Consider the following 15,981-nt stretch of genomic DNA (forward strand, 5'->3'; position numbering starts at 1 on the left):
AGGGAGGCGAAGGTGGCCCAAAATAGCCATATGTAAGTCACAGGCAGAGTGCATCCATAATGTTAATGCTGTTGATAGCAAGTATGGTCTAGAATGTGATCCAAGAAAGAGAGGACCTAAATGTCCTTGGCATCAGGCAGCTGCTGAATTTATTTTACTTTATCGATAAGGCTTTCTACAATCAAGAGCCAGATATGACCCAGGATTCCTCAGATGATGCAGTAACATTCTATCCACTCTGCCTTTCCCTCCAAAGAATTATTAATGTTCCAAGTGTCTCAAACCTGAAGAAGGTATGGCATAAATTTGTATACATGAGTCACTACATACATATACATGAGCTTCACATTTCAGAAAGGTACTGAATATGGGTCAACACTTATGAGTATCATTTAAAGAAAAATAATAAGTCACTTATAATAAATAAGTTTAACATTAATAATATAAATAAGATGCAAATAGAATAGTAAATTCATATCATAAAACTATATTATAAAGGATTTATAATAATAGTATTTATTTCTGGCATTCTAAAAATTACATAAATCTGTTCTTATATAATAATTCAGAGAAAGAATGGCTTAGTATTTGCCTCTCTACCCAGGTCAGAATATAGCAATCTAAATAATTTCCAAATGGTGTAGTAGTACAATGACCTAGAAAAGTTTAAGGCAGCGGCTTATATAAAAGTCCACCTGAATAGCACCATGAGCTTGGTACTCTCAGCCGTGGCTTTACAAATCTATTCTGTTCATTAAAATATTTCCAAAAGAAAATAAGAATATAAACAATCTTATTAAAAATATGCAACTTCAATGCATAATTAAAGTACATAATCAAGATTTCACTTTCATCTATAAAGTTGGAAAACATTTAAATGATAATGCCCACACTTGGGCCACCTCATTGCGGGACAATTGTTTCAAACACCTTAAAAACATATAACCTTTTGAACCAGAAATTCTACATCTAGAAATTAAGCAAGTAATAACAGAAGTATACTAACCAGTTACCTTGAAGGAGGGGTTGGTTTTTGGAGGTTAAAAGTATTATAAATACACATTGGAAAAATACATAAATTAGAAATAAGTTAAATAATTTCCAAGGACAGAAATACAGTGTGATAATATATAGCCATAAAAATTATGGAGAAAGACATTTTATCTAGTGGCATGGAAATACATTCATGATATATTAAGGGGAACAAAACAGGTGACAAAACAGTACCTATTCTAAGAACCTATTTGTTATGGGTTGAATTGTGTCCATCCCCCACACCCCCAACCCAAGATTCATATGTTGAAGTCCTTTCCCCTAGTACCTCAGAATGTGACTTTATTTGGGAACAGGATCATTGCAGATGTAATTAGTTCAGATGAAGTCATATTGTAGTTGGATGGGCTATAATGCCATATGACGGGTGTCATATAAATAGGGAGAAATTTAGACATAGACAATAGGAGAACACCATGTGAAAACAGAGGCTGAAATTGAGGCAGTGTATTATCTACAAGCTACGGAACACCGAAGATCGTTAGCAAACCACAGAAACTAGGAGAGAGAGATATGGAACAGACTGTCCATTAAGGGTCTCAGAAAGAACCAACCCTATCCACACTTTTGTCTTGGACTTCTAGCCTCCAGAAACGTAAGACAATAAATTTCTCTTGTTTAAGCCACCCAGTTTGTGGTGCTTTGTTATGTCAGCCCTACCAAACTAACATATCATTTTTGCAGGAAAAAAAGTTACATGAACATAAACATTTTTCAAAATATCAACATTAGTTATCTCTCAGTAGAAGGACATTGGGTAATTTTTATTTACTAATGGTTTTTATTTTAAATTAATAAATATATTACTTATGAATAAAATGGTTCTAAATAACATGTCAAAAAAATCCACCTAGAATACATATATACTCAGTATATTTAGATCATGGCAGGCACAGAAGGCAGGGGGTCAGATAGACATGGCTTGAAATCCTCCTTTGGTCATTTACTTATAATTTCTGTAACTTTGGGCAAGTGAACCTTCTAAGGTGACTGTAAGGTATTAATGAAATTATGTATATAATGTAGGTAGCACTGAGATACACAGCTGACACCTAGCAAGAGATCATTTCTTTATAGCCGTTACATTGAACTCCCACTATGTATGGGAGCTTTGTCCTTTTTTAAAACAAAGAAGTATGTTATTCCTTTTGGAAAACAGCTTCACAAATTCATGGTCACCTTGCCAAAGCCTGCAGGCAGCCTGGGGCTCCAATGTGTCTGAGACACTGATCTCGGACTCGACAGTCCAGTCTAATCATTCTTTCCTTGCCAACCATACCTGCCAAATTTTACTATCTCACTCGAACTCATTTGGGTTATATAGACCTGATCTTTATGGCCTTCAGTATGAAGAATGCATGTGTGCATGTGTTAGAAAGAGAGGGAGAGGGAGTGAGAGGGAGGGTGGGAGGCAGAATACCTAGGAACATCTAGAAAAAAAAACTCACACTTGTGAATTTTCCAATTTATTACTTCTACACGTTGACGGTAAAACATATTCCGGGGGAAAAAAGGAAAGAGAGTAAGTATTTACTGAAGGCTTGCTATGTGTCATCACACTTTGCATATGTTATCTCGTTTAATGAACACAGTAGTTCACCTGCTAGTCATTATGATTTTCAGTGGTATAAATATGAAAGGACCAGAGAGGGTAAGGAACACGTCCAAGGTCACATAGCTGTCAGTTACAGAGCTGACAGTCAAACCCAAGTATTCTCTCTGTTACCAAATGAGGGAAATGTAGCAAATAAAGCCAGACATTAAAAGACACACATATCAGCCAGCAATTTAAAGTAACTTTAAAAGAAGAGAAAGTATAATATTTACACTTCAAATTTACCTACTGTGACTGGTAAACTTAGTGGTTTCCCCTAGAATAGCTAGAGTTAATACCACTAACAATTTCACACATATTCCTTTTTTTAAACCAATGAAGTACATGTCTTTCAAGATAAATTCCAAATTCATATATAATAATTGTGCTTTTGCTTTCAACTGTTTCATAAATAGAATTTGCAATGTGATTCTGGCAACAAAAGTTCTTATATAAATTCTAGTAGAGGATTATGAAACATGCAAATAAGCCTCCCCCCTTTCCTCAAACAGCTGCAGCTAGAGATGAACATTAAGGGTAATGCATCAGGCATGGCACTTACAGGAAAGATTCCCTGGATACCTGAGCTTTCGTTTTCTATAATCAGCGACAGTCAACATTTATTGAGCCCTCTGATAGGAACTTTCATGCATATTAGCTCATTTTATTCCAAAGCACTGTGTTATGGATATTATCCCATTTCTACAGCTCGAGGAGATGAAGGGATTCATCCAAAGTTTTTCAGGCATTAATTCATTTGTATCATGTAAACATATTTTTGATGTAGGTAAAATCCCTAGAAATTGGAGGCTCAGTAAAATTCATTTGCCCATGAACACACCCAAGTTCTGCAATTGAACCCAAGCTTGTGGCTCTAAAGCCAACACACTCCAAGTCATCATCATAATCCTTACTCATCCAGCTATCCCATTTTTCAGTTTAAATATCTCCGGGATCTCCATTCTTCACTCAGATCATGGGCTCATGCCTAGTAACTTCCTGGTATCACTCTTTCTTCCAATCTAACCCTTCTGCTTTCTCAATTCTTCTGGATTCCCAGCTTCAGGAAGGAGCCCAGGGGGAATGCCAACTGTCTATCAGGTGCAACCGTCAGGTGAATTAAGGGCATGAGAGCACAGCCAGGCAGTCTCATGGTAGACCAGATGGATATGTGAGCATTTCTTGTTAAAGCCATGGGGGGTATGTCTTTTTATTTGGCACACAAATCCTTCAAAACAACAAATCCAAAGAATGGCTGCTCACATACACACAAAGGATAGACAAAATTTGTTTGCTCCTTCTGCATCCATGATTGAACCTATTTGACTTGAGTAATTTATCAGGTGTCTAAAAAAGAATTTAAGTCTTCACATCTTCATATCCAGATCCTTTCTGAATTCTACAGAAACTTCATAAGCATGTTTTCACAACACATTCCTGAACTTGAATATCTTTATACAATAGATCAGTGAATAAAGATTTTGTTAGAAAAAGATACACAAGATCAGCAAAATTTTCTCAGGGAATAGGAGTATTTTTGAGGAGTAGAAAAGTTCCTGAGTGGGTCTGGACATTCCTAGTCATTATGGGGGGGTACTGAAATTTTGTTTGTGTTCTGGCAGCATGAGTAAAAAGGGACCTGAACTGGGATTGAGAAGACATGACTTTAAGAAGGAATGATATATATTGTTCTTACCGTGTTCACTGGAGAAAGCATTTAATTTTAAGAGCTGGGGGCAATGGGTGATCACTGTTAATGAGAGGTAACATAGAAAAATGATTAAGATGAAGGAATCCGGCATCCAATTGACCGGGTTCAAATTCTGGCTCTATCACTATAGCATTTAGTAAAGTGCTTGTCTCTACGTATTAGTATTCCTATTACTTGTATATATTTTATTATCATCTCACAATGTTCTCCCAATAGAGAGATAATAGAAATGATAAGGCAATAATAAATTGAGCAAACTTTATGTTTATACTGTGCTAGAAATGTTAAATGCATTTGTTGATAACATACCATCATGTTTAACAATCTCTTCCTTAGATACAGTTAGGAAGCCTTAGTATGGACCAGACATTCTGCTGGGGGTTTTGCAAACATTAAATTACTTAACCCTACTGGCATCCAAAAGACGTGACTCTAATGCTCTTCCTTTGATGGCTGCGGACGCTGAGGAGCAGCATGATTATGTAGTCAGCTCCACTTCCAATGGCTGGAAAGAAGAGCCAGTTTTCCAGCATAAGGCTCATGCCAAAGCCCATGCTCCTTCAAGCCCCATGCTGCCTTTTCCCACAGTGATTCTTGCTTGTCAACCAATTCCTCTCCTCCCCTCCCTCAGACAGCACCTACCACACCAGGCAAGCTAATGACTCTTCCATGAGTAAATATGCAGAACAAAAAATTTAATTGGGGTAAGAATATTAAACTTAAAAAAAGTACACATTAGTGTGTTTCTGTTTTCTACCACATGAATAAACACAAGAAATAATTAATGTAGGAATTAGTCTTCTAACATTAAGGGCCAGAGCTCAATTAACCTACCCGTATATGAATAAAGATGAAGTGCATGCAGTTTGAGGGAATACATTTTCCTTCACAAATGGATTATCTAATCACAGGCAAAACCTCATCATTCCTTTCAGAAAGAGGTGATAAACAAGATGGCACAAGCTCATGGAGCCCTGTGTGCTGAAGGGCCAAAGGTACACTCCTCGAATCATATCACCAATGTAAATCCACCAAAGGATCTCATCATAGAGAATTCTGGGAATTCTCATCCCAGATCTCAAAGATGCAATACTTGAGAAAATTTGCTAGTGCTACCTTAATCAAAGATGTACTCATGAAAAAAAAAAATCATTTATTCCGGGAATTCTGGTCCCAGATCTCAAAGATGCAATACTTGAGAAAACTGTTAGTGCTACCTTAATCAAAGATGTACTCATGAAAAAAAAATCATTTATTCTTCCACATGTAAACCTCACTGGGCCTAATGTGCCTATGACTGCAAGAATTATTGCTTCCACTCTTCCCCTGAAAGAATAATCTTGGGAGACATGTTTTGAATCTCAGGATCCTTTTTATTCAGGCTATGACAATAACTAGTGGTAGGCATTCGATCCATGGGCAGCCAATCCATAACCTGATATGGCCTGGCACTGAGAGTTGTGTCCACACTGAAAAAAATTATTAGCTAAGCCAATCATATTCTTTCTCTTAGGACATTAGATTAGAATCAGGGAAAGAATAAGCTAAATGGGAAGAGAAAGTGAACACACAAAGAGAGCAAGCAGGATGGTGGTCAAAACACAATAATGGCAGCACTCTTGGGAAGGCAGTTCTACTCATTGCCTTGAACTCAAGACATGAGACCTGCGCCTGTTTCAGTCCTCATACTTTTACTGCTGTAAGAATTCACCTCCTTTATTGTGCAGTGAGTATGCCTACAACTGACCTCTTTCCTTTAACAGTTGAGTCCGTTTATGTGAGTTACTCTCCTCCACAACCAAGAGTAACAGCTAAACAATTACGTCTGTAGGAGTCCTTACAATTCCTCTTCACAATGAAGATCATGAAGGGGAATTTACACCACATCCAATGTGCTCTCAAAGATTCATTTATTCAGTCTACTAATACTTACTGAGGACCTACTGCCAGATGTTTTGATGGGATTTGTAAGTGTCCCTGGAGTTGTTCTTACTATGTGTCAAGCACTGTGTTAGATACTTAGAATGTACTGATGAACAAGACAAACAATATCCTTGTCTTCATGGAGCCTTTAGTATGGCTGGGAAGCTAAAATGCAAACAAGTCATTAAAGAATGTGCTCGGGGAGCCAACAGGAGGCTGACTTCTAGTGGGACCTGCCTACTCAGAGAGGTCCTCCCAAAAGAAGTGACATCTAAGCTGACACCTGATGGGACAAGAGGAATTTGCCAGCTAAATGGGGCTGGGTGAGAAGAGAACCGTAGTATTAAACGCAGAGGAAGAGACATGTGCAAAAGTCCATCAGATCAGCAAGAAACCATCACCAGTCCTCCAAAACATCTAGGAAATGTGAAATGTGTACAGAGCAAGAAACTGGATTTCAGTATGAGAGCTAAAAGGGGTGAGGATGGACCTCCGCCAAGTTTTGATGAGGCATCAGTTTCAATGGGCAGCATCATTTTTTTCTTGTATGTTCCAAAGAAGTCAAAGAGACATGAGCAGAGGCTTAGAGGGTGGTTGGTGTTGGGAAGGACTCGGCTACTCTGGGAGCAGAGATAAGGCACTCACACTTCATGTCTCAACCTTCACACTAGGGCAATTATCTTATGTTGTCCAGGGTCACTTAGACTGGAGAAAAAGTGATTCTTTATCATGACCATCATCATGATCCCAATTATCTTTACTTTGGAGGACATTTAGTAGTTTACAAAGTGTCTTACATGCTTGATCTCACTTAAAATTTACAACTGTGAGAAGCAAGAGATATTGTCCCCACTATTCACGTGAGGAAACAGGTTCTCAAAGAAAGGCAAACCTAATAGAATGAACAAGAATAATTACAAATACAGCCAAAGTCAAATATATGCCTGCAGAAGATGAAGACTCAAAGGAAAGTCAAGGTTCTCTACACACATTCCTTAGAGACTATTATTTTTTTCTATTAACACATGACCCTTTTTTTTCTTACCTGGATCAGGAAGAGGTATAAATCCTCTGGGGGAACACAGAACTAAGAATAATGTCTCTACTCGAGCATGAGGGCAGGATTCCTACCCTGTTCCTACCTGGGAGACTCCCAAGTGCCAGGTGTGGCTGGGTATTAGGGTGTGGTTAGGAAGTGACTGAGGATCCTATCAGGACCTTCATCTACAACCTGGAGAATTCAGTTGGATACATGTAGCTCTTCTAAACATAAGCAATGTCTATAGATTATGATTTGAGAAAGATTAGGAAAAGTCTCTCCCTGCACCTCAACAAAAAAACTGAGAACCAAGTGCCTGTAATTCTTTCATGAAACCTATTCCTTGCCTCTCTGCAATGTTCTTTGACATGCAGATACTCCAAGGGCAAGTCCCTGGAGAGTCACTTATGCTATGGAAAACAAACAAACAAACAAACAAAACAAAACAAAACAACCATGGCAGTATGGTATATAGATAGAGGGGCTCCAAGAGGTACATGCAAGGTGAATACAGATTTTCTACATCAGAATTTTGCCAAGACCCTAACTTGCAAGAGGTTGCCATAATGTTCTAAATTACCTTCTGATGGATTTTTACTTTCTCCTTTTTCATCATCCCCAGAATCACCCAAATCATTATCATCATTATCATCATCATCATTATCATCATCAGCACCACCACCTTCATAATTTGTTGAGCACTTTTTATAGCCCAGGCACTGTGCAAAGAGGTTTACTTTCATTAAGTCATTTAATCATTATGGTAACCCTTTGAAGGAGGAACCATATCAATCCAATTTATAGATGAGAAAAATGAAGCAAATGAAGTTGAATCACTTGTCCAAGTTCACCATGTTAGTGAAGAATAAAATCAGATTCAAATCCATAAGTAATACATTTCACTTTGTTTCTGTCTTTGTGGGGCCAAATACCAACTGTCCTAATAAACTTGGAAATGCATTAAGTGATGACTCCATTACCATACTGGGGAGTTGCTCTTTTATGAAAAGTGTATTTATTGATTCATATTCTAATTGCATATGATTTTTGTCACTAATTGAGAGGCTAGAAAGTTATAATTAAATCCACATTAATGTAGCTTTGAAATTACATCAGACCCTCAATGACAGATTGCTGCTCATAATTTAAATAACTTGTATGTTAGAATTCCCTGTCTTGTTTATACTTAGGGAAAAGAAAGAGCTGTCTGACTCATGCACACAGATTTTTTTAAGAAAATAGAGAAAAAGACCATAAAATGAGATTAAATTATTGGCTTGATAATCATAGTCTTCTTCTACATATTTTAAATGAAAAGATACTAATTTTTAATTAGAACTAACTCTATCTTGGTTAATTAATAACCAACAGAAAATAAAATAATATAAAAGACAACTGATGTGTGTTATGTTCATCTCTACATGCGAACACTCCTTGGCATTTTCAGAAAAGGTTTCAAAAATATATCTTAGTGGGTGAGATAAATATTGCAAAATAGGATAGTATGTGCCTTTTAACATTTCTTCGCGGATTAGGGATAAGGTACAGCAGGTGCCTGCCACACGGAAGGAAGCAAAAAAGTATATCATTTAAGAGAAGACAGTTTGGAGTGAGAGTGCTCAAATCTTGGCTTTGCCATTTCTTACAATTTTGTTCTTGATGAGTTATTTAACATCCCTGAGCTTCATGGTGAAATGGAAATGTTAGTCATATAGATTTGACATAATGATTACTGAAAGCACTAAAATACAGTCCCTCATATGAAACTTGCATGAGAAAGGTAGCTCTTCTTACCTTTCTCATTAAGGGTTTAAAATGGTGATATATTATGTATCATATCATATCACATTAATTATGTTATTGCTTTATTTTGTTATTATCAATAACATGAATTTAAATGCTATTAATATCAAGTAAGCAGAATAATGTTTGTTTGAAAAACATAGTTTAGAATTTAGATTCAGGGATGAAGATTATGCAAGGCAGGTGCCTTCATTTAAATAAAGTAGTACCTCTACAGCTAATATATCAGACACACTGCATCTCTGGATTAGCTGATCTCCTTTGTGAAGGCAGAATGGAAATGTGAAGTCCAGCATTGTTGCAGAAATGGTATAGCAAAATTTGAGATGGATGTCAAAGAATAAGAATCAGAGGAATCAGGCAATTTGACCTAGCAGTTATTTCTAGAGGGACAGAATCTGGACCTGCAACATCATGTTATTAGAGGACTATGCCAAATATCATTTGCAGAGTTGAAGTCCTTTTGATGCCCTTATATCTGCATCAATTCTGGTCCTGGAGGACATAGATGTGTTGGGGTCTCCACATTCCATTACACATAAATTCACAGGTGTATATTCACAGCCTTATAAATAGTAGAGAGAAGAAAGAATGTGCTGACAATATTTTTAAAAAGAAAAAAAAAAGAAAAGAAGAAGAAGGCCAAAGTCCTCCTACTGTAAAGAACTGGTAGCAAAATAAGTGATCAGTGGATGCTACCAACTTAGTGCTTCAAAGTAAGTCTAAGAAATTCGACCTCAGCCACAGCAACTTCTTCCTAGAAACATCACCAAAGGCAAGGGAAGCAAGGGCAAAAATGAACTACTGGGACTTCATCAAGATAAAAAGCTTTTGCACAGCAAAAGAAACAGTCAACAAAACCAAAAGACAACTGACAGAATGGGAGAAGATATTTGCAAATGACATATCAGATAAAGGGCTAGTATCCAAAATCTATAAAGAACTTATCAAACTCAACACCCAAAGAACAAAGAATCCAATCAAGAAATGGGCAGAAGACATGAACAGACATTTTTCCAAAGAAGACATCCAAATGGCCAACAGACACATGAAAAAGTGCTCAACGTCGCTCGGCATCAGGGAAATCCAAATCAAAACCTCAATGAGATAGCACCTCACACCAGTCAGAATGGCTAAAATTAACAAGTCAGGAAATGACAGATGTTGGCGGGGATGCGGAGAAAGAGGAACCCTCCTACACTGTTGGTGGGAATGCAAGCTGGTGCAGCCACTCTGGAAAACACTATGGAGGTTCCTCAAAAAGTTGAAAATAGAGCTACCGTATGAACCAGCAATTGCACTACTGGGTATTTACCCCAAAGATACAAATGTAGGGATCTGAAGGGGTATGTGCACCCTGATGTTTATAGCAGCAATGTCCACAATAGCTATTGGAAGAGCCAAGATGTCCATCAACAGATGAATGGATAAAGAAGATGTGGTATATATATAAATGGAATATTATGCAGCCATCAAAAGGAATAAAATCTTGCCATTTGCAATGACATGGATGGAACTGGAGGGTATTATGCTGAGCAAAATAAGTCAATCAGAGAAAGACATGTATCATATGATCTCCCTGATATGAGGAGTTCTTAATCTCAGGAAACAAACTAAGGGTTGCTGGAGTGGTGGGGGGTGGGAGGGATGGGGTGGCTGGGTGATAGACATTGGGGAGGGTATGTGCTATGGTGAGTGCTGTGAATTGTGTAAGACTGTTGAATCACAGACCTGTACCTCTGAAACAAATAATACATTGTATGTTAAAAAAAAGAAGATAGTAGGAAGGGAAAAATGAAGGGGGTAATCGGAGGGGGAGACGAACCATGAGAGACTATGGACACTGAGAAACAAACTGAGGGTTCTAGAGGGGAGGGGGGTGGGGGGATGGGTTGGCCTGGTGATGGGTATTAAAGAGGGCACGTATTGAATGGAGCACTGGGTGTTATACGCAAACAATGAATCATGGAACACTACATCAAAAACTAATGCTGTAATGTATGGTGATTAATGTAACATAATAAAATAAAAAAAAAAGAAATAGAGTAAATTTAATTTTTTTACCATTTCCAAATGATGTTTTAAGAGATTTGCTGGATCTATTCTATCATCAGGGAATAAATGAAACACCACTGGAATCAATGCTATACCTTAAATTTGGGGTTTGACTCAAAATACAGTGAGAAGTGCCTGCCCTCATTTAAGTAGAGATGAAGAATTGGGAGTTTTGCCTCAAAGTCTTTGAAATTAGCTAAAGCTTTTCCCTGAAGGCCTGATTTTTATATGTTAAACTTTCAATCTATTGTATCCATGAGCCTTTCCTAAGCAAAGAGCACATAAATACAGTGCATTTTCCCCCTCAGGCTATAAATCCAAAAGCAGAGAATGTCCTTAGAAGTAATGCCACTTCATTTGGTCAATCCATAGGACATCATTCAAAATACGAGTTTGTTTTTTTTTTAATTACTCATGTGCACAACTGTGGACAAATGATATGTCTATGATTCTTCCTGCATACCACAGCTTTCCTTTACCCTCTCCTCTCCCCACTGCACCTCAAATTACACCCTTTGGAAAAAAGTCAATTTTAACAATTTAGTGGTAAACATTTGTTTTTCTCTATGCTCAGACAAATCTCTCTCTCTCTCTCTCACACACACACAAACTATATTTCCCTTTTTCTATTTTCTAAAGTTTTTTTAAAATTTATTTACTTGAGAGAGAGAATGTGCCCCTGTGGGCACGTGCAAGCGTGAGGGGGTGGGGAAGGGCAGAGGGAGGGGAGGAGAGAGAGAGAAGCAGACTCCCCCACTGAGTGCAGAGCCCTACATGGGGCTCAATCTCACAACCCTGAGATCATGACCTGAGCCAAAATCAAGAGTCCGATGCTTAACCGACTGAGTCACCCAGGCAACCCCCCTTTTCCTATTTTTACGAAAATGGTATTATGATCGATATGCTAGTTTGAAATCTGATTGAATAAGTTGTTGATTAAAAGAATGAAAGCCATCTTTTTCCATTTAACAATTTATCAAATATTAAGAATGAAACCCATTTTTTTTGCACTTGATAATTTTATCAAAGACAATTACATATACTGACCTCCAGGTCAATGCATATTACTCATTCTTTTTAATGGCAGTATAATATTTCACAACATGTATGAATCATACAGTAACAATTTTCCTATTAAGGGACTCACTAATTGTTTGCAGTTCTTTCCTCTACAAATTATGTTGCAGTCAATATCCTTGAACATGTATCTCTATAAACACTTTTATTTCTACAGCATAAATACTGAAAAACAAAAGGATTATGGTTCAAAGACTTTAAAGAGTACCAATTTAAAGCTGCTCTCCATAGAAAAGGAGAAAGTGGAGTATTGTTAGTGCTCTGTCATAATCAATTTACACCTTTTGCTGGTCACTTACTGTTTACCAAGTACTATGAAAGGCACTAGTAGGGAACACAGAGAGGAACAGAACAAATTTCCTGATGTCTAAGAGATCACTCTCTCATTGTCACCATCTCCTACAGAAAAGATACCTCAGAGTGTCTCCTCATACCAGTGCATACATGTAATATATATTTTCCTTCCCTCTCTCCACTTTGTTAAACTTTATCAGTAACTAACCTTCTTCTGTCTCTCTGGTCTCATTTCTCTACCTTAGCTCTTTTAAAAGGTAGATCAACTAACTTAAATGACCTTTTAAGTTTGGGGTTTTTTTTTTTTTTTTTTTTTTTGGTCCCTTATTCAGGTTCTCTTCCATAAATGAAAAGCTAGTCACTGATTTGCAAGCAAAATCTCTTCCACCTTAGAACCTTAGAGGCCTAGAAGAGAGAAAAGACTATAAATATTTTAGGTGTAATAAATGTTCTGCTATTCCTCTCCGTCTCCCCCTCTCCTTCTTTCCCTCTCTCCTTCCCTTCCTCTCTCCCCCTACACACACATCAAGAAAAAAACAACTATAATGCTGTGTGATAAATTCTCATCAATAAAATGTAATGGAAGCCCAAAGAATGGGGTGAATCATTCCATTTTGGATAGAGAAAGGGGAAAGGAACAAATATGAGAGAAATCTTCAGGGAGGTAATATTTAAACTGAGGTTAAAAGCCAAACACTTTTCCTAGGCTTCTGGTGTGAGTATGAAGAGAAACAACAAGAGCTTGAAGGTAAAAAGTACTTCCGAGTTTTGGAGGGAACCTAGATAGCTTAGGGTGGTAGTCCTCCAAGTTTCAAGTGCATAGGAATTATTTAGGGAGCTTGTTTAAAATGCAGATTCCTGGGTACCCAGCTTCCCAATATTTTGAGTTGATGTCCAGACGTCTGCATTTTAAACAAATCCATCCAGGTTTACTATACTTTGAAATACGCCAGCAGAGCCTGTGCTCTGTGTACCGGCATGAAATAATGTTGTCACAGGACTGAAAAGAATACAAATTAACGTGTCAGGTAAGTGACAATGTGAGACAATAAGAGATATCAGAAAATGATGTCAACTCTTTGAATTTTGTTTTGAGAGACAATGGCTTGGCAATGGAGCTATTACTTTGTTCAAAAACCTCTGCTCTTGCACAAGGAATGTTTACCGAATGGCTGAATGAATGAATGTGGGCAGAATTCTGAGAAAGCCCGACTGGAAGTTTCATGGACTGTGAGCACTGCTTGCTTTGTTTAACCTGGCTGTAAGGAAAACTCTTTTAGAATGGCCATCCCAGAACAAGGTTCAAGCCTTCCAAATGTTGTCTTGATGTATGCCAAATTGATATATTTGTGCGTTTTTATGCAGGCCCACAAACAAGCAAATGTGATTACCCTGTGGATCATCCATGCAAACATGCACCACAGTTGTGTAGCCAAAGCCAGACATTAGCCCTTGGAGCTAAGATCTGGGAGGACAGAGCATGCTCTTACATAATTTCCCAGCTAGTCAGTGGTAGGGCCTGTGATTAATGCTACATGACGGGCTTTGAACTTTCTGTTCAGATAGGTCTGCTTGCCCCTCAGAGCTCCTAGCAAGAGGGAATGTGCGACCTGCAGATTTCACTCTGAATAACCATCATCTAAGCCAACACTAACATTGCTCTGTGGCCCTCTGAGTGACTGCTTCTGTGCCTCATTCCTTGTCAATAGGTTGCCATGGGACTGTCAGAGTGGGTTTTTTGTTTTGTTTTGTTTTTTTCTTTAAGGGGGACAAAACAGAAGAGTAACAATACTTCGGAGAGCCCAGTGGCTGAAGAGAGCTAAGGGCTCTCTCAGAAGACTGAGGGCTGGGGAGAGGTTCTGCTGGGAAAAATCATTAGAGCCCTCGAGGAGTGGCCAGGGTAGAGAAATTATAACAGGGAAGGAAAGAGTCCTGCTCTCCCCACCAACAGCATTCACAGCCTCACCGCGCCTCGGTGGAGCTCCCGCAGGGCAGTTGACCACAGGGCTTCCAGCATCCCAGTCCTGGCGGATGAAGAGCTGTCCCCATGCTGATCAACTTTCGAGCTTGGCCAAGTGGAGGTCCAGCCTTCATAGAGTCCCTCCTCTCCAGCCTTTACCCCCCCCTCCCCCAAACACACACACACCCGCCCCCGCAGAAGTGCAGGTGAGGCCGAGAGCCCAGCGGCGGCTACTCCATCTGCTGAGCTCCCCACCTTCCCATCTCCTGGGGAGGTTCCCGACAGCAGCCGCTGCGAGTGTGCCTTTGGGAAGTGAGATGACACCTCGGAGCTCTTGCAAAAGCCCGTCCGCACTCCCGCCGCCAAGCGCGGTCCCTCCAACCCGTCCCCGCCAGCCCGGAACGGCACCTTCGGAGTGGGGAGATCTCAAGCCCGGGGGCCGAACTCCGGGCCTGCGGCGGCCGCGAACCGAGGGCGCCCCTCCCGACCTCTCCTCACCTGACGGCTCGCTGCCCGGCTCCCCTCCCAGCACACAGCCCGCACTCACCAGTTCCAGGGCTCGCAGGAAGGCAAGGGGCTCCTTCAGCGCCCGGAACGTGCCCGCGGAGGCCAGCTTTGGACGGGCGAGATAGAGAGAGAGAGAGAGAGAGAGAGAGAGAGCGTGAGGAAGGGGCTGCGGCGCCTCTCCGGACCGCGGGGACCCCAGCCCCCGCCGCCCTGCCCAGGTCCGACCTACCTGACTCACGGGGTCCATCGCTCGCCCGCGCGCAATCTTCTCCCTTTCCGATGAAGTTCGAAGGGCACCGCCGCGCAGTCCTCGGGGCCAGAAGCCCCGCTCTGGGAAGCGCCGGAGGGGCTAGGCTCGGGGCGGGCAGGCGCCGGCGGGGGCCCGGGGAGAGCGGGGCCCGCGCGGGCTGGCTAACGCTCGGACTGCCGTGCGCTCCGCGATTCCTGCGCTCTCGGGCGGCAAGCGGAGGCAGCCGGGCGGCGGGGAGGGGGCGAGGAGGGAGAGAGGCGGCAGGAGGGGGAGCGCCCGGGGAGGGCTGCCATTGGCCAGCTGCAGCCGGGAGGGGAGGGCCGGGGGCGGGCGAGGCCGAGCGCGGACTCCGGGCAGCCTCGGCCGCGCGCGCCCGTGCCCTAGGGCTCGGGGGAAACTTCGGGGCGGGAGGGCAGGGAAAGCCGGCTGGTTCCGTCCGCAGCGCGGTTCCCTGACTGAAGAAGGGGTTGCAGGTAATAGAAGAGCACCCACCCCTTACCTGGGGACGTGTGTGAGGTCCGGTGACTTCTGAACACCAAAGCAAGCCTGTTGACTCCTCCGTTCCCACACGGCTTCAGGGACCGCCCTCGGCTCGGCCAGGCAGCGCCAGGTGCGGGGGTGCTTCGGGGAACCGGGTAACGTGGCGCCTTCCCCAGCACCTGGACAGAGGATCGGGACCGCCGGGCGCGGCGAGAGGGGAGAGAGGAGAACAGAG

At 40.9% G+C, this 15,981-nt stretch overlaps 1 protein-coding gene across 1 annotated transcript in view; it reads right to left on the reverse strand.

Moving 5' to 3' along the window:
- Positions 1 to 15,462, reverse strand: part of SYNPR (synaptoporin) — a 307,158-nt gene extending 291,696 nt beyond the window's left edge. Inside the window, exons 1-2 of the mRNA XM_036066303.2 lie at positions 15,246 to 15,462; positions 15,057 to 15,122 (exon numbers count right to left, since the gene is read on the reverse strand). Coding sequence (XP_035922196.1) covers positions 15,057 to 15,122; positions 15,246 to 15,263 — 84 coding nt within the window. The 5' untranslated portion in view covers positions 15,264 to 15,462. The remainder of the gene's footprint in view (positions 1 to 15,056; positions 15,123 to 15,245) is intronic.
- Between the last annotated feature and the right edge of the window lie 519 nt (positions 15,463 to 15,981).

The sequence above is a fragment of the Halichoerus grypus genome, chromosome 1 (assembly GCF_964656455.1).
Source record: "Halichoerus grypus chromosome 1, mHalGry1.hap1.1, whole genome shotgun sequence".
Lineage (NCBI taxonomy): Eukaryota > Metazoa > Chordata > Mammalia > Carnivora > Phocidae > Halichoerus > Halichoerus grypus.